Here is a 19,640-nt window from a genome sequence, read left to right as displayed (position 1 = left end):
AGCGTTACTGATGTCACAAACACGAATCTGAGCAGACTTCGGAGGATGGTGGAAGACCGGAGGGCCTGGCGGGACTTGGTCCATGAGGTTGCAAAGAGTCGGACTCGACTGTGCAACTGAACAACAATAACAACACCCCCTCCTGCACAGCCTGGCTCAGGTCTTGCAAGCTGAGGGGAGCCCTCGTGGCTTCCTTGACTGAGGCCACCTATCTCAGAGGTGCTGCCTGGGTCTTCTGCTTCTCCTCGCACTCCTGTCTTCTCCAGGGACTCTCGCCTTCCCATCATGTAACCAAAGTACGAGAGTCTCTGGTGGTGGTTACCTTGAGTTCTGGTATCTTGGGGAACAGAACTCTTGTTTTCCCTTTTTGGTTGTTGCCTTCTATTTTTTTACATTGGACGTTACAATAGTTCTCTTTGTCAAGGCAGATTACAAACTTTTAAAAACAATTCTATGAGACAGCATTACAGAATTAGGGAGGGGGGGAAGGCAAACAAAACGTGTCCAAGGCACAACACACTGCAGTACTGAGAATGAATTAGAAAGATGGAACTTTTAAGACCAACCCATTTTTATTTGGAACGTCAGCTTTTGTGTGCTCTTAAGCCCGCTTCATCAGACGAGGAATCCAGCACAGGGAGCAAAGCCCTACAGAGCTGAGCAGAGCCATACAGAGCTGGCAGGCAGTGGCCCAGAATGCAACATGTCACAGATTTAAGAACCAATGGCATTGTACCATTTCACATTCTAAACCACTGCCTTCCAGATCATTTCACTTCACTGTCATTGGTTCTGAAATCTGTACCATGTGGCATTCTGGGCCACTGCCTACCAGCTCTGTATGGCTCTGCTCAGCTCTGTAGGGCTTTGCTCCCTGTGCCGGATTCCTCGTCTGAAGAAGTGGGCTTAAGAGCACACGGAAGCTGACGTTCTAAATAAAAAATGGTTGGTCTTAAAGGTGACACTTGACTCCTGCTTTGTTCAACTGCTTCAGACCAACACGGCTGCCTGCTTGGATCTATCTAGAAAGATGGAAGACAGCACAGGAAAACCCAGGTGGACATACAAGAAACACTGCGACAGAAGATGGTGCCTTGCACTTTGCTCTCAGTCTCCACACCCATTTCAGAGCCAGTTTGGTGTAGTGGTGAAGTGTGCGGACTCTTATCTGGGAGAACCAGGGTTGATTCCCCACTCCTCCACTTGCAGCTGCTGGAGTGGCCTTGGGTCAGCCAGAGCTCTCGCAGAGTTGTCCTTGAAAGGGCAGCTGCTGTCAGCGCTCTCTCAGCCCCACCCACCTCACAGGGTGTCTGTTGTGGGGGAGGAAGGGAAAGGAGATTGTAAACCGCTCTGAGACTCTGAGATTCAGAGTATAAATCCAATATCTTCTTCTTTTTCTTCTGCACTGCTGATCTGCCCAGACGGTAAGAGGAGAGACTCACCACTGGCAGCGCTTGAGAGGGGAACGATCCAGAAGGGCAAGGACATGCGGTGGTGCAGGGAGCAGCAGAGGACCTGGGGGAGATGGGAGAAGCAAAGGAAGGGAGTGGAGGTCGGTATAAACACCTGCAGGTGGGATGAAGAGAGAGGGGAAGGCAGAAGAGGGCAAAGCCACAGGGGGAGAGAGGCAGAGGAAAGAGACAGAAGGAGGGCCTCCGAGACAGCCCAAAGGCAGCCGAAGGAAACTCAGTCTCAGGACTGCCCTGCTGGACCACTCCTAGCCAAAAGCATCTCCATCCGCGACGTCAGCATCATCTCCGGAAGGGGGTTCAATATGCCCCACCAGCAAGGCTGCTCCCCCTATGGGCCCAGGCACCAGCTGCACTCCCAGGGTCAGGTGCTCCTCGCTTTCCCCACTCGTCCCTGCTTTTTTGAGAGCCGCCCCCAACTCACAGAATGAGGAAGGCTCCCACCTCCTTCCAGGTATGGAGGAAGTGGAGTCAGACCGTTCTCCACCTGAAGTCTCTAAAAGGCGCTCAGAGCACCTAAGAAGGTGACTTACACGTGCAGCTGGGGAGTTGGGGGAGGGAGATAACGCACCAGTGACGTTACTGTCCTTTCTATTGTCCTAGAATCATAGAGTTGGAAGGGACCTCTAGGGTCATCTAGTCCAACTCCCTGCACAATGCAGGAAACTCAGAAACACCTCCCCCTAAATTCACAGGATCTTCATTGCTGTCAGATGGCCATCCAGCCTCTGTTGAAAAACCTCCAAGGAAGGAGAGCCCACCACCTCCCAAGGAGGAAGCCTTTTCCACTGAGGAATCGCTCTAACGGTCCAGAAGTTCTTCCTAATGTTCAACCGGAAACTCTTTTGATTTAATTTCAACCCCTTGGTTCTGGTCCTACCTTCTGGGGCCACAGAAAACAAACCCACAGCATCCCCTATATTACAGCCCTTCAAGTCCTTGAAGATGGTGATCATAGAATCATAGAGTTGGAAGGGACCTCCAAGAACATCTAGTCCAACCCCCTGCACAATGCAGGAAACTCACAAACACTTCCCCCTGAATTCACAGTCCTTTGTATCATTCTTTTATTACAAGGAAAGGTCCCCTGTGCAAGCACCAGTCGCTTCCGACTCTGGGGTGACAACGTTTTCACAGCAGACTTTTGACGGGGTGGTTTGCCATTGCCTCCCCCAGTCCTCTACACTTTCCCCCCAGCAAGCTGGGGACTCATTTAACCGACCTCGGAAGGATGGAAGGCTGAGTCAACCTCGAGCCAGCTACCTAAAAACCCAGCTTCTGCCGGAGACCGAACTCAGGTCGTGAGCAGAGCTTAGGACTGCAGAACTTCAGTTTTAACACTCTGCGCCACTTTTATTACAAGCAAGTACATAAACATGGCCACTCAAGCTTGCAAATCTGCTGTGGAGATCCCAGAATAAGATGCTGGAGAGGAAAAAAGCAGCAGTTCTGCAAAATGCGCCAACTCTCACTGTGGTGCTGTGGAATGTTTTGGCTTCTTGCCCCTAAAAGCGAGCTCTGGGAGTTCCCCAAGCTCACCTCTGTGCAGGCGCAAAGCCCGTTAGCCTGATTGCACAAGAGCCCCGGAGAGCTCATGCCTTCCTCAAGGGAGATCAGCTTTCCCTGGCCTTTTGTGTCGTGACTGACAAGGCCGGCTGAACAGCGTGAGGAAGAATGATTCAGCACAGATAAGAATGGAAAGCGACAGCGCCGGGAGCACTGGAGGTCAGAAGCCCCTGCCTCTCTCTCCCCCTCCCCCCACAACACTGAGAGGCTCTGACAGTCAGCAAAACAGCAGACTTCTCGCAAACAAAGAGCATCACAAACAGGCTCAGCTGCAGTAGAAGGTGTTTGGATCTAGAACAGAGCTGCTGGTAAGGTGAATGAGACTAGATTTGCTTTTCTAAAACTGCTGGGGAGCATTACCTAGGGCTGCTGCGGGAGGGAACTGTGTGAGCGCTTGGTGCCTGCTGGAGAGGGGTTTCTGATAGCTTTTGTGTAGCTGCCCTTGAGTGAGGAGAGCTTGTTTGCCTGGGGTTAATTGCTGGCCCCACCCTCTACTGTTGCTCTGGCTGTTGAGTCAGAGGTGGGAGGGGGCTTGAGTCTTTAATTTGCAAGGCTCATCCTTGCCAGAGGCAGAAGTGGCTCAGCTGCAGTAGAAGGTGTTTGGGTCTAGAACAGAGCTGCTGGTAAGGTGAGTGAGACTTGATTTGCTTTTCTAAAACTGCTGGGGAGCATTACCTAGGGTTGCTGTGGGAGGTAACTGTGTGTGTGCTTGGTGCCTGCTGGAGAGGGGTTTCTGATTGCTTTTGTGTGTCTTTGGTGTAACTGCTGCTGAGTGAGGAGAGCTTGTTTGCCTGGGGGTACTTACTGGCCCCACCCTCTGCTGTTGCTCTGGCTGTTGAGTCAGAGGTGGGTGGGAGCTTGAGCCTTTAATTTGCAAGGCTCATCCTTGCCAGAGGCAGAAGCGGCTCAGCTGTAGTAGAAGTGTTTAAGAACATAAGAGAAGTCATGTTGGATCAGGCCAATGGCCCATCCAGTCCAACACTCTGTGTCACACAGTGGCCAAAAAACCCAGTTGCCATCAGGAGGTCCATCAGTGGGGCCAGGACACTAGAAGTCCTCACACCATTGCCCCTCCCAAGCACCAAGAATACAGAGCATCACTTGCCCCAGACAGAGTTCCAACAATATACTATAGCTAATAGCCACTGATGGACCTCTGCTCCATATGTTTATTCCATCCCCTCTTGAAGCTGGCTATGCCAGTGAATTCCACATGTTAATTACCCTTTGGGTGAAGAAGTACTTCCTTTTATCTGTTCTAACCTGACTGCTCAGCAATTTCATTGAGTGTTCACGAGTTCTTGTATTGTGAGAAAGGGAGAAAAGTAGGAATTGGATGGAATTGGCCAATGGAATTTTGGGCTGTATCAACAGAAGTATAGTGTCCAGATCACGTGATGTGATGGTATCACTTTGCTCTGGTAAGACCTCCCCTGGAGTATTGTGTTCCGTTTTGGGCACCACATTTTAAGAAGGATATAGACAAGCTGGAACAGGTCCAGAGGAGAGTGAGGAAGATGGTGAGGGGTCTGGAGACCGAGTCCTATGAGGAAAGGTTGAAGGAGCTGGGGATGTTTAGCCTGGAGAGGAGGTGGGTGAAAGGTGATAGGATCACCATCTTCAAGGACTTGAAGGGCTGTCTTATAGAGGATGGTGTGGAATTGTTTTCTGTGGCCCCGGAAGGTAGGACCAGAACCAATGGATTGAAATTAAATCAAAAGACTTTCCGGCTGACAGCGATGAAGATCCTGTGAATTTAGGGGGAGGTATTTGTGAGTTTCCTGCAGTGTGCAGGGGGTTGGACTAGATGACCCTAGAGGTCCCTTCCAACTCTAATATGACCAAGTCATATGAGGAAAGGTTGAAGGAGCTGGGGATGTTTAGCCTGGAGAGGAGGCAGCTGAGAGGTGATAGGATCACCATCTTCAAGGACTTGAAGGGCTGTCCTACAGAGCAGCGTTTCCCATTTTCAGGGTTGTGACCTGGTACTGGGCCACGGAAGCCTCACTACCGGGTCACAAGAAAAGCCAAAGCTAGCCCCGCCCCCAGCATCTTCTTCTTCTCCAGAAAAGTTTAACACCTATGTGACCTTGAAAGTGCAAAATGTGAAGAGCACCACCATCTCCGTCCAAGGGGACCAGCCATGCTGGGAGCAAGACTACCTCTTCTAAGTATGACTTTCAGGAGGGCAACGAAGATGGTGAGGGGTCTGGAGACCAAGTCCTATGAAGAAAGGCTGAAGGAGCTGGAATGTTTACCCTGGAGAGGAGGCAGCTGAGAGGTGATAGGATCACCATCTTCAAGTCCTTGTAGAACAGTCCTCTAGAGGATGGTATGGAATTGTTTTCTGTGGCCCTGGAAGGTAGGACCAGAATCAGTAGGTTGAATTTAAATCAAAAGAGTTTCCGGCTCAACATTTGGAAGAACTTCCTGACAGTTAGAGCGGTTCCTCAGTGGAAAAAGCTCCCTCCTCAGGAGGTGATGGGCTCTCCTTCCTTGGAGGTTTTTCAACAGAGGCTGGATGGCCATCTGACAGCAATGAAGATCCTGTGAATTTAGGAGGAGGGGTTTGTGAGTTTCCTGCATTGTGCAGGGGGTTGGACAAGATGACCCTGGAGGTCCCTTCAAACTCTACAATTCCGGTCTTGGCCTCCTGCCTGGATGCTGGGGTGGAAGGGCTACGTGAGAGTTGGTTACAGCTGAATCCATCTAAGAGATGATGTGGCTGGGAAGCCCAGACCGGTGTGGTGGCCACTTCTATTGACCCTGATGGGGTTCATCTTTCTGCAGTTGACTTGGCCAGGAATTTAGAGTATGACTTCATTCCTTATGAAGAAAGGTTGAAACGCTTGGGGCTCTTTAGCTTGGAGAAACGTCGACTGCGGGGTGACATGATAGAGGTTTACAAGATAATGCATGGGATGGAGAAAGTAGAGAAAGAAGTACTTTTCTCCCTTTCTCACAATACAAGAACTCGTGGGCATTCGATGAAATTGCTGAGCTGTCGGGTTAGAATGGGTAAAAGGAAGTCCTTCACCCAAAGGGTGATTAACATGCGGAATTCACTGCCACGGGAGGTGGTGGCGGCCACAAGTATAGCCAGCTTCAAGAGAGGATCGGACAAAAATATGGAGCAGAGGTCTATCAGCAGCTATTAACCACAGCATATTGTTGGAACTGTCTGGGGCAGTGATGCTCTGTATTCTTGGTGTTTCGGGGGGGGGGGGAGACAAAGTGGAAGGGCTTCTAGCCCCACTGGTGGAACTCCTGACAGCACTTGGGTTTTTTGGCCGCTGTGTGACCCAGAGTGTTGGACTGGATGGGCCATTGGCCTGATCCAACATGGCTTCTCTTATGTTCTTATGTGACACAGAGTGTTGGGACTGGATGGGCCACTGGCCTGACCCAACAGGGCTTCTCTTATGTTCTTATGTGACACAGAGTGTTGGACTGGAGGGGCCATTGGCCTGATCCAACAGGGCTTCTCTTATGTTCTTATGTGACACAGAGTGTTGGACTGGATGGGCCATTGGCCTGATCCAACATGGCTTCTCTTATGTTCTTATGTGACACAGAGTGTTGGACTGGATGGGCCACTGGCCTGACCCAACAGGGCTTCTCTTATGTTCTTATGTGACACAGAGTGTTGGACTGGATGGGCGACTGGCCTGATCCAACAGGGCTTCTCTTATGTTCTTATGTGACACAGAGTGTTGGACTGGATGGGCCAGTGGCCTGATCCAACAGGGCTTCTCTTATGTTCTTATGTGACACAGAGTGTTGGACTGGATGGGCGACTGGCCTGATCCAACAGGGCTTCTCTTATGTTCTTATGTGACACAGAGTGTTGGACTGGATGGGCCACTGGCCTGACCCAACAGGGCTTCTCTTATGTTCTTATGTGACACAGTGTGTTGGACTGGATGGGCGACTGGCCTGATCCAACAGGGCTTCTCTTATGTTCTTTTGTGATCCAGGGTGTTGGACTGGATGGGCCACTGGCCTGATCCAACATGGCTTTTCTTACATTCTTATGTGACACACAGTGTTGGACTGGATGGGCCATTGGCCTGATCCAACATGGCTTCTCTTATGTTCTTATGTGACACAGAGTGTTGGGACTGGATGGGCCACTGGCCTGACCCAACAGGGCTTCTTTTATGTTCTTATGTGACACAGAGTGTTGGACTGGAGGGGCCATTGGCCTGATCCAACAGGGCTTCTCTTATGTTCTTATGTGACACAGAGTGTTGGACTGGATGGGCCATTGGCCTGATCCAACATGGCTTCTCTTATGTTCTTATGTGACACAGAGTGTTGGACTGGATGGGCCACTGGCCTGACCCAACAGGGCTTCTCTTATGTTCTTATGTGACACAGAGTGTTGGACTGGATGGGCGACTGGCCTGATCCAACAGGGCTTCTCTTATGTTCTTATGTGACACAGAGTGTTGGACTGGATGGGCCAGTGGCCTGATCCAACAGGGCTTCTCTTATGTTCTTATGTGACACAGAGTGTTGGACTGGATGGGCGACTGGCCTGATCCAACAGGGCTTCTCTTATGTTCTTATGTGACACAGAGTGTTGGACTGGATGGGCCACTGGCCTGACCCAACAGGGCTTCTCTTATGTTCTTATGTGACACAGTGTGTTGGACTGGATGGGCGACTGGCCTGATCCAACAGGGCTTCTCTTATGTTCTTTTGTGATCCAGGGTGTTGGACTGGATGGGCCACTGGCCTGATCCAACATGGCTTTTCTTACATTCTTATGTGACACAGAGTGTTGGACTGGATGGGCCATTGGCCTGATCCAACATGGCTTCTCTTATGTTCTTAACCGTTTTATATTTTGAGGATTATTTGCCGTATTTTTGTGTTGTTTTTATTGGTAGGTTTTATATGCCGTTAGCCACCTGGAGTCCCATTCAAAGGAGAAGGAGCAGGATATAAATTTGATAAATAAATAAATGCCTTGAAGCTTTAAGAAAACTGGTTTGTTCAATATAGCCCCCCCACATAGTCAACCTGCCAGTTGAAGCTCTCACCCATCTGGTAAACAGGTAGGTGGCTTTTTAAAAAAAGAAACCTCAACTCACATGAAGAGTTTTTGCACAGCAGGAGATGTTTGCCACGGCTGTGCTATAAAAATCAGCCCAGGAACTGAAGAAGGGAGCAGAGAGATGGTTGCCGTGGCCACCTGAGAGGACAAGAGGCCTCACAAAACATCCCCACCAGCCCTTGTGAAGGTCACACCAGCGACACTCTCACAAACACCCTTTCCCTTCCTGTCTGCTCTTCAGTATGATCTTTATTTGGAAAACGACATTCCGCAACCAATACTTTTTGTGCAAGATCTGTAATGCAAATGGCCAACAGAACGGCTTATTTCATCAGCTTGCACTGGGTCGGAAATGGTTCATTCTGCCACTACATTTTAAGTGGGACTTTGCCTGCATATGAAACCCCCAAACCACCCTTTCTGCTGTTACAGACCCTCTCTCTTCATGCTGCATGACAGAACCAAGCAGGCCTGAGAATCTTTTACCATTTCAGCAAAGTTCTTACCGCAACATCCATGACAAGCAATGCCCCAGCTAACCTGTGGAGTCTTGTAAACAAAAAAATCGGCTTTGTGAGCTTGTCATGATCCTAAGCCTAGCGAGGCCTGCAGGCCCCAAGGAAGCCTGCTTAGGAGTACTGGGAAGAGCCTACATTTCCCAGGATCCCCTCTATCCCTCTGATTGGGTAGCAAGGGTTTTGGAGGGAAACGGGCCCAGAGAGGGACGGGGCCTGGGAAGAGAATATATAAAGGCCAAGCCCAGGCAGGGTGTGTTCTTTTCCTAGGGGGCAGAGCTTAGGAGGAGCTGCTGCCAGGAAGAAACCCTTGCCCTTAGAGGAAGGGGGAGTACACGAGGTTTGATTGAGACAGTAGGGACAGTAGGTTCAGATGCGTTAGGGCATTTGTTTATTTTTCCCTTCACCCTTTTACTGTTTTATTGCACCTTGTTAATTTATATTGCACTGCAATAAACCTTTTTGTTGTTCACAATCAGGAGAGCCAGTTTGGTGTAGTGGTTCAGTGTGTGGACTCGTATCTGAGAGAACTGGGTTTGATTCCCCACTCCTCCAATTGCACCTGCTGGAATGGCCTTGGGTCAGCCATAGTGGTTAAGTGTGCAGACTCTTATCTGGGAGAACCGGGTTATATTCCCCACTCCTCCACTTGCACCTGCTGGAATGGCCTTGGGTCAGCCATAGTGGTTAAGTGCACAGACTCTTGGGAGAACCGGGTTAGATTCCCCACTCCTCCACTTGCACCTGTTGGAATAGCCTTGGCTCAGCCATGCCCTCACATTGTCCTTGAAAGGGCAGCTTCTGTGAGAGCCAGTTTGGTGTGGTGGTTAAGTGCGCGGACTCTTATCTGGGAGAACCGGGTTTGATTCCCCACTCCTCCACTTGCAGCTGCTGGAATGGCCTTGGGTCAGCCATAGCTCTGGCAGAGGTTGTCCTTGAAAGGGCAGCTGCTGTGAGAGCCCTCTCAGCCCCACCCACCTCACAGGGTGTCTGTTGTGGGGGAGGAAGGGAAAGGAGATTGTGAGCCGTTCTGGGACTCTTCGGAGTGGAGGGCGGGATACAAATCCAATATCTTCTTCTCTGCCTGGTCCTCACGCCTATTATTTTGCCTAAGCTACCGGAGGCCTGAAGGGCTTGGGAGGGGACTCTGGGCCTTCTCAAGGGGAACCCTTAACCCAGAGTGGTGGCAGCAATTGATAAGACCCCCTTGAGTCATGACAGAGCTCCTGGCATTAAAGTTGTGAGTGAGCAATCTGGCTGCTGCATAAACTAGTTTGCTCAGGGGCCCTCCTTCCTGAGCTAAGACAAACAATGTGTGAGCTGGAGGCTAAAAAGCTGTGAGCTACTTCACACCAACTCAGCTTAGAGGGAACACTGGTGACAAGATACTGTGTGAAAAGATGGGTGAATGCCCAGAAGTAAATCTTGCAGTGTGAAGAAAGCGCAGATCCCTGGTTTGCAACATCGCGATGGGCAAGTTAATTCTAAGCTTGGACACGCTTGCATCATATAGTCAAGGAGAGGAATTAATCGGTTTTGAGGGAGTCCTCTGAGCGTCATGTAGCTGGGCCTATTGAAAGTAGATAAGATGTGACACGAACAGGCTCAGCCAAGGAAGCCCCAGTTTGCAAGGCCCGAGAAGGGCCGTCAACGAGAGGATGTCTGGAGGCCGTTCATGCAGAGGGTCAAGGAAGTGACTGGATGGCACGGAACACACACAAATGACAGCCACACCTCTAGCACTCTGGAATGTCTCAGGTGTGGGTTGCAGGGCCCCGGCTCCTCTTTCTGAAAGCACCTTGGTGAGAATCCCCAAAACAGTATTTCCCCGCTTAAGAAAGAACAGGATAAGCGATGATATCTAAGCCTCTCTGTTTCCGATTTCATTGACATATGCAACGATTATTTTGTGTGTCATGAGTCTTTCATATTTATTCATTTCAAGAGCAATAAGATGGATTTTAAATAGAAGATGATATTAGATTTATATCCCACCCTACACTCTGAATCTCAGAGTGGCTCACAGTCTCCTTTCTCTTCCTCCCCCACAACAGACACCCTGTAAGGTGGGTGGGGCTGAGAGAGCTCTCCCAGAAGCTGCCCTTTCAAGGACAACTCTGTGAGAGCTACAGCTGACCCAAGGCCATTCCAACAGCTGCAAGTGGAGGAGTGCAGAATCAAATCCAGCTCTCCCAGATAAGAGTCCGCGCACTTAGCCGTTACACCAAACTTGGAGAAGAAACAAGAGTGAACTCTGGCTGGGACACAAAGTTTTCACTTGACACCTGGAATAAATACAGCTCTGGCTTCAGTCCGAGGGCTGAGAACCTACAGAGAAGGGTGACTGAAGAGAACACTGCATCTCAGTACAGCCCTGTGGTATGGTGGTTAATGCACGGCTTGGGACTCTTTGTTTTGATGTCTCTGCTTTAAAGGGAATGCTTCCCCACTGGCATAAGCGACGCCAGAGCCTCAGCTCCATCCCAGCCCCTGCGGAGAGGGCAACACAACCCAGGAGAGCATTACTGGAACAAACACACCCCGCCAGGGGTGGTATTCTAGCAGGAGCTACTTTGCATATTAGGCCACACACCCCTGATGTAGCCAATCCTCCAAGAGCTTACAAGGCTCTTTTTGGTAAGCTCTTTAGGCTCTTTAGCTTGGAGAAATGTCGACTGCGGGGTGACATGATAGAGGTTGACAAGATTATGCATGGGATGGAGAAAGTAGAGAAAGAAGTACTTTTCTCCCTTTCTCACAATACAAGAACTCGTGGGCATTCGATGAAATTGCTGAGCAGTCGGGTTAGAACTGATAAAAGGAAGTCCTTCTTCATCCAAAGGGTGATTAACATGAGGAATTCACTGGCATAGTACGTGGTGGCAGCTACAAGCATAGCCAGCTTCAAGAGGGGATTGGATAAAAATATGGAGCACAGGTCCATCAGTGGCTATTAGCCACAGTGTATATCTATCCATCTATCCATCCATCCATCCATCCATCATCTATCCATCTATCTATCCATCCATCATCTATCTATCTATCCATCCATCCATCATCTATCTATCATCTATCCATCCATCATCTATCTATCCATCATCCATCCATCTATCATCCATCCATCCATCCGCACACATATTGGCCATTGTGTGACCCAGAGTGTTGGACCTTTCCTCATAGGACTTGGTCTCCAGACCCCTCACCATCTTCATTGCCCTCCTCTGGACTCCTTCCAGCTGGTCTAGATCCTTCTTAAAATGTGGTGCTCAAAACTGAACACCAGACTCCAGGTGAGGTCTTCCCAGAGCAGCTCCCAGTTCCTCCTCTAGCACCCCCTGCCCTTGTGCAGACGGCCAAGGTGGTTTCAGAGGCCGAACACCTCCATCCCTCCCTCCCCGTCAAAAAGCTCTGCGCTGGCCATGCAAGAAGACACTTGGCATTGGAGCCCCACTCTGCTCGTGCAAAAGGCAACATCGTCAGCAACAGGCTATGGAAAGTGTTCCGTGCGCAGGCATTGCACTGGCTAGTCAGCACTTCCTTGGACAGAAGTGTCAGCAGCAAGGCTGGGTGAACAATTAGCCCAAGCAGAGACTGGCCTATGGGCCCCCATACCTTTAGGGGCCCCGGGCTGGCTTCCCCCCTCCCAGTCTGCGTGCGCAGCCAGCCAGCAACTGAGCCACCCTTTGCCCAACTTGCCTGGTGCGACTGCTGCTGGTGGCGTTGCCAAGTTGGCCTTTCTTCTGCATCTCTCCCACAGCTCCGTCAAAAGGCCTTTTGAAAAGGTGGCTGCAGGCTGCAGCAGAGGCTGCAGACAGTGGGGCGGGTGCTCCAACTCTGAGATAATTTGCAAGCCCCCCCCCCCCCCTGCAAGATTTTGACTGCCACCTAGGGGCCTCCGCAGGGTTTAGTCCAGTACTGGCCGGCAGCCTCCAGGAAAAGGCTTTGCAAGCGCTTTGGCTGAGCCAGTTTGGTGTGGAGAGCCAGTTTGGTGTAGTGGTTAAGTGTGCGGACTCTTGTCTGGGAGAACCGGGTTTGATTCCCCACTCCTCCCCTTGCAGCTGCTGGAATGGCCTTGGGTCAGCCATAGCCCTCACATTGTCCTCGAAAGGGCAGCTTCTGTGAGAGCCAGTTTGGTGTAGTGGTTAAGTGTGCAGACCCTTATCTGGGAGAACCGGGTTTGATTCCCCACTCCTCCACTCACACCTGCTGGAATGGCCTTGGGTCAGCCATAGTGGTTAAGTGCACAGACTCTTATCTAGGAGAACCAGGTTTGATTCCCCACTCCTCCACTTGCAGCTGCTGGAATGGCCTTGGGTCAGCCATAGTGGTTAAGTGCACAGACTCTTATCTGGGAGAACCGGGCTTGATTCCCCACTCCTCCCCTGGCAGCTGATGGAATGGCCTTGGGTCAGCCATAGCCCTCACATTGTCCTTGAAAGGGCAGCTTCTGTGAGAGCCAGTTTGGTGCAGTGGTTAAGTGGGTGGACTCTTATCTGGGAGAACCGGGTTTGATTCCCCACTCCTCCTCTTGCACCTGCTGGAATGGCCTTGGGTCAGCCATAGCTCTGGCAGAGGTTGTCCTTGAAAGGGCAGCTGCTGTGAGAGCCCTCTCAGCCCCACCCACCTCACAGGGTGTCTGTTGTGGGGGAGGAAGGGAAAGGAGATTGTGAGCCACTCTAAGACTCTTTGGAGCGGAGGGAGGGAATAAATCCAATATCTTCTTCTTTGTGAAACACACACCAGCGGGCAGGGGGGCCTGAGGCCAGACAGCTTTCTATGCAGTCCGCCCCCCCCCCCCCGACAAATCCTGCTTGTCTAGCATCAACCTGAACATCGACAGGGCAGCAAATATCCTGCCTCCTTCCTGGAAAGAAGAACAAGGAAGACCACAACTTGCTGGGGGAATCCAAACAGCCAAAGAAAAAATGTCGACGTCTGACTTACAGCACTGGGAGGGAGCCGGTGGCAGCGGCTGGTCCTCGACATCTTCCCCGAACAAATGCTAAGAGGAGGGGGGAAAAAGGCAGGTTGGTGAAGCTGCTGAAGACAATGATTCCCATATTTGGGCACCTGGCCAAGAAAGCCAGCCCTCGTCCCTAAGGGGAGCTTCCGACTCTTTCCCATCAAGACCCGGGGGGGGGGGGATGCCAAAGTTCATTTCTTCTTTTTTTGAGCCTTTTTTGTGGTCAAGTTCCAGCCAACTTACAGCGACCCCTAGAATCATACAGTTGGAAGGGACCTCCAGGGTCATCTAGTCCAACCCCCTGCACAATGCAGGAAACTCTCAAAGGAAAGGAAAGTTCCCCTGTGCAAGCGCCAGTTGTTTCCGACTCTGGGGTGATGTTGCTTTCACAACATTTTCACGGCAGACATTTTATGAGATTGTTTGCCACTGCCTTCCCCAGCAAGCTGGGGACTCATTTTACCGACCTCGGAAGGACAGAAGGCTGAGTCAACCTTGGGCCGGCTACCTGAATCCAGCTTCCACTGGGATTGAACTCATGTTGTGAGCAGAGAGTTCAGATCACAGTACTGCAGTACTGCTGCTTTACCACTCTGCGCCACGGGGCCGCAACTCACAAACACCTCCCCCTAAATTCACAGGATCTTCATCACTGTCAGATGGCCATCTAGCCTCTGTTGAAAAACCTCCAAGGAAGGAGAGCCCACCACCTCCCAAGGAGAAAGCCTGTTCCACTGAGGAACCACTCTAAACTCACAAATACCTCCCCCTAAATTCACAGGATCCTCATTGCTGTCAGGTGGCCATCAAGCCTCTGTTGAAAAACCTCCAAGGAAGGAGAGCCCGCCACCTCCTGAGAAGGAAGCCTGTTAGAATCATAGAAGAGTTGGAAGGGACCTCCAGGGCCATCTAGTCCAAACCCCTGCTCAATGTAGGAAACTCACAACCACTTCCCAATGAAGAAGCCTGCTAGAATCATATTAGAGTTGGAAGGGAACTCTACGGTCATCTAGTCCAACCCTTTGCACAATGCAGGAAATTCACAAATACCTCCCCCTAAATCCACAGGATCTTCATTGCTGTCAGATGGCCATCCAGCCTCTGCGTCAAAACCTCCAAGGAAGGAGAGCCCACCACCTCCCGAGGAGGAAGCCTGCTCCACCGAGGAAAGGCTCTAACTCATAGAATTCTGAGGAACGGCTCTAACTCATAGAATCCTCTCCAGGCTAAACATCCTCAGCTCCTTCAACCTTTCTCCATAGGACATGGTCTCCAGACCCCTCACCATCTTGGGGTTTTCAAGGCAAAAGATGTTCAGAGGTGGTTTTCCCCAGCCTGCTTCTGTGTGGCCCCCCTGGGCTTCCCTGGTGGTCTCCTTAGGGTCTGAGAGTTCATGAGATCAGGCCAGCCTGGGCCATCCAGGGCAGGGGAAAGCTTGCCCCCAGGCCCTAGTCAAGTCTTGGAACTGAAGGAGTGAAGCGGAACAGAATAGAGAGGAGGGCAGCAACGGCTGACTCGAGCCCACTTGAGATTCTGCCGTGTATCTGGATTACATGTTGCTTTTTGCCCTGTAGCTTTGGTTTTAATGTTTGTTGCAAGCCACCGTGGATTTGGACAGGAAGGATTAAGGGGCCCTGGCTTAGTGCTTCGCATGCAGAAAGTCCCGGGTTCAGTCCCCGGCATCTCCACTTAAAGGGAGCAGAGGATGCGATGGACCCCCAGCTGGGACCCTGGGAAGCCCCTGCAGTCCTGAGTAGTCAAGACTGACTTCAATGGATCAGGGGGTTGATCCAGTAGGAGGCAGCTTCATGGGTGCAAATAAGTTAGCTGTCTGGTTAATGGTGGCTGGGATTAAAGATGAACCAGAAAGCAGAAGTTTCCCTGGGAAAAAAACACCACCCTACATTTGGGCAGAGCTTTTGCACTGAAGAAGAGCCCCGTGGCGCAGAGTGTTAAAAAGCTGCAGTACTGCAGTCCTCAGCTCTGCTCACGACCTGAGTTCGATCCCTGGTGGAAGCTGGGTTTTCAGGTAGCCGGCTGGAGGTTGACTCAGCCTTCCACCCTTCAGGGGTCAGTCAAAGGAGTCCCCAGCTTGCTGGGGGGAAAGTGGAGACGACTGGGGAAGGCAATGGCCAACCACCCCGTAAAAAGTCTGCCGTGAAAACGTTGTGAAAGCAACGTCACCCCAGAGTCGGAAACGACTGGTGCTTGCACAGGGGACCTTTCCTTTGCACTGAAAGGGCCCCAGAAATCCACTGGAGCCCAGTGGAAAACCACACTTGCTTTGGAACAACACCCCTCCCCGCCATGCTCCCACCTCCAGCCACATCCAGACAGCTGAGTTTGCAACCACCACAACAGCAGGGCTGCCTCCCTGAAGAAGCTGTGCAGCCTGTTCTGTTGCTCTCGGTTGCATCTGAAGGCACCAGCTGGGGTGGGCACGCAACTCCCCGGTAGGCTGCCGGGCAAGACCCTGACTAGCTTAACAGTGGCCTGTGCTTAGCAGCCATGCAGGCCAAGAGCTCTGGCTGATTCACAGGCGTGTGCCTGGCTCCCCCCTCCTTCCTTTTCTTTCCACTGGATTTACAGTTCCATGTCCTTTTACACTGGGACTCATTATGTGGTCCCCACCCCGCTTCCTTTCTCCTATGATGGGGGTGGCAGAACCAGTCTTCCTCCCTGACCCTCGGGTCTCCTTCTCCACTGCCCCAGGTGGCCCCACAAATACCCAGTGTAGGTCTCTGATCACCCAGAAAGGCTGCGGCTGAGCATCAAGGGACCCTTCTGGGCTGGGGCAGGGGCTGCAGGAAAGAAGGGGGTGAGTGGGGAAGAAAGCAAGGCGGATCCAGCTCACAGAAAGGAGTTGAGCAACTGCCTTCACAGAGTGGGGGGTGCAAGAGCCCCGCGAGAGAACCGAATGTTAGAAGGACACCAGGCAAGGGCCGAAGACGCACCTCATCCCCTTCTTCCAAGAAGTTCATTTGCTTCAACTTTCTTGTCCAGTATTTGGCTTCCTCTTCCGGGATGTCTGTGGAAAAGCAGAACAGCCAGGCTGAGAAGGTAGAATCATAGAAGAGTTGGAAGGGACCTCCAGGGCCATCTAGTCCAAACCCCTGCTCAATGCAGGAAACTCACAACCACTTCCTCCTAAATTCACAGGATCCTCATTGCTGTCAGATGTCCATCTAGCCTCTGTTTAATAACCTCCAAGGAAGAAAAGCCCACCACCTCCCGAGGAGGAAGCCTGTTGGAATCATAAAAGAGTTGGAAGGGACCTCCAGGGTCATCTAGTCCAACCCCCTGCACAATGCAGGAAACTCACAAACACCTCCCCCTAAATTCACAGGATCTTCATTGCTGTCAGATGGCCATCTAGCCTCTGTTGAAAAACCTCCAAGGAAGGAGAGCCCACCACCTCCCGAGGAGGAAGCCTGTTCCACTGAGTAACCGCTCTAATGGTCAGGAAGTTCTTCCTAATGTTGAGCTGGAAACTCTTTTGATTTAATTTCAACCCACTGGTTCTGGTCTTACCTTCCGGGGCCACAGAAAACAATTCCACACCATCCTCTATAGCAGGGTTTCCCAAACTTTTTTCCCCCATGGCCCAGTTATTTTTACACTTCTCCTTCAAGGCCCACTAAAATTTGGGGGTGGAGCCAGGAGACTTTGGGGGAGGAGCTGGGAGACAGGAATTATGTCTTTTCCTGTGGTGTCACTTCCAGGTCAAGGGCCAAGTGATGTCACTTCTGGGGCAGTCCCCCAAACCTGCCTCTTCTTCTGAAGTAACTTCGTTTTCAGAAAAATCTCTCTGAAACTCATGCTGAACCAAAATAGGGGTGGAAAGTGGGTGGTCTGCAACTTTTTCATATATTCCCAGGGTCTGCTCTTTCCACTCCCACACCTGCATGCACCTATCTGTTTGTGTCCCCTTCTCCAGCTTGCAAGCACTCCTAATGCCCATGTTCAATTCCCTGCACCACCTACACACCCCTTCCTCAACAGCACTGGCCAGTGTATGCAGTTGGGAGTGCTGTTGACATTGCCATCAGGAATGCCAGCACTGTGTACCACCCACACTGGGCCCTGGCAGATGCTCTACCTCAAAATATGCTGACACATTTAGTAGGCCCTTCCTTCAGCTGCTACTACTGGAACCCTTCCTCAAGCTACAACCAAGCTTGCTTGGTTTCAAGAAAATCTTTGGACAGCTATTTTTCATTCCTTTCCTTGGCTGAAACACTGGGAAATTGCTGTGAAAGGTATAAGAGAATTGTACTGTAATTAATGAATTAATTCCAAGTTATATGAAGTTCATACAAGCTTTTCTGCAGTTATTCCAAAAAGGATATTTATGAGTGGCTTGCAGCTTTTTATTGGTGGTGTTTCCCATGCCATTAAAAGCAGCCGAGCTCCTCTCTGCACAACAGAGAGATGTTGGGGGATAGAAGGAAGGAAAACAGACCTTAGGCTTTGCAGCCTGTATCAGTCTTTAAGCCTAGCTTTTCTCTGCACAACACAGAGACGTTGGGGGAAGGGGGGAAGGAAAATGAAGCTCAGGCTTTGCAGCCTGTGTCAGTCTTCAATCCTAGCCATTATCTGCACAACACAGTGACATTGGCGGATGGAAGGAAGGAAAATGAAGCTCAGGCTTTGTAGCCTGTATCAGTCTTCAAGCCTAACTTTTATCTGCACAACACAGAGACTTTGGGGGATGGAAGGAAAACAGAGCTCAGGCTTTGCAGCCTGTGTCAGTTTTCAAGCCTAGCTTTTCTCTGCACAACACAGAGACTTTGGGGGATGGAAGGAAAACTGAGCTCAGGCTTTGCAGTCTGTGTCAGTCTTCAAGCCTAGCTTTTCTCTGCACAACAGAGAGATGGGGAAAGAAGGAAGCAGAGCAGAGCTTTGCTGGGGGCAAGGCTAGCTTTGCCTTTTCTTGTGACCAGGTAGTGAGGCTTCTGTGGCCCGGTACCGGGTCACGACCCTGCAAATGGGAAACGCTGCTCTATAGGACAGCCCTTCAAGTCCTTGAAGATGGTGATCCTATCACCTCTCACCGCCTCCTCTCCAGGCTAAAGATCCCCAGCTCCTTCAACCTTTCCTCATAGGACTTGGTCTCCAGACCCCTCAGCATCTTTGTCGCCCTCCTCTGGACCCCTTCCAGCTTGTCTATATCCTTCTTAAAATGTGGTGCCCAAAACTGAACACAATTCTCCAGGTGAGGTCTTACCAGAGCAGAGCAAAGTGATAACATCACATCACATGATCTGGACACTAGACTTCTGTTGATACAGCCCAAAATTGCATTTGCCTTTTTAGCCAGAAGTCTTTTAGAAGAATCCGGCCTCCTACTTCTTCTCCAGTATTCAGACCTCCTGGTACCCATAACAATGAGCAGGTGTGCTCTTGGAATGTCCTTTCATCATCAGACCGGATGGCAGGAGGCACACTAGTCCCGACTTAAGTCCGCACAGTCAGCAAAACTATAAATTGACCCTCACCCACCTGCCCAGAGCAAGGTAAGAACCATTTTTATAGGGAAGTCCCAGGAAGAAAGCTGTGTGGGTGTTCTGTCTCTGGTACTGAGCTTTCCACAGAGAAGTGGAGGCATTACCTAAGAGGAGGCTGCCTCTACTGTGGCTGACCCTAATGAACAAAAACCCCTTCCGGGGCGCCTTCGGAAAATACTGACAATGCCGCATGGACTACCGACTCTTCCACTGATGCTCCCGCGCACAGGAGGCTGGTTTTGGAGGCATCAGCTGGAAGGAACACGATGGTTACTAGGCAACCTGAAATAAGCATCCATGTTTAGAGGAAATTAATGGAAAGCGCTGTGTCATGACAACGCCCTGGGGCTCACAAGACACTGGATAAGTGTATTTTAGCTACAGTAGACAGTTGTCATTCACAGGGACCCAAGGCTTTTTTTTGTCGCAGGAACTCCTTTGCATATCAGGCCACGCACCCCTGATGCAGCCAACCCTCCTGGAGCCGGTAAGAAGAGCCCTGTAAGCTCCAGGAGGACGGGCTACACAAGAGGGGTGTGGCCTAATTGTCTTTCTCCT

The 19,640-nt window shown here is 50.9% G+C and overlaps 1 protein-coding gene across 1 annotated transcript in view; it reads right to left on the bottom strand.

Annotated features, from left to right (window-relative positions):
- The window catches only part of UNC13B (unc-13 homolog B), a 294,094-nt gene that overhangs the window by 226,298 nt on the left and 48,156 nt on the right, over positions 1 to 19,640 (bottom strand). The window contains exons 6-7 of the mRNA XM_060236646.1: positions 16,530 to 16,603; positions 13,557 to 13,614 (exon numbers count right to left, since the gene is read on the bottom strand). Of these exons, the coding sequence (XP_060092629.1) occupies positions 13,557 to 13,614; positions 16,530 to 16,603 (132 nt within the window). The remainder of the gene's footprint in view (positions 1 to 13,556; positions 13,615 to 16,529; positions 16,604 to 19,640) is intronic.

This window comes from Heteronotia binoei, chromosome 4 (genome assembly GCF_032191835.1).
Source record: "Heteronotia binoei isolate CCM8104 ecotype False Entrance Well chromosome 4, APGP_CSIRO_Hbin_v1, whole genome shotgun sequence".
NCBI lineage: Eukaryota > Metazoa > Chordata > Lepidosauria > Squamata > Gekkonidae > Heteronotia > Heteronotia binoei.
This window is presented reverse-complemented; position numbering and strand designations above follow the sequence as displayed.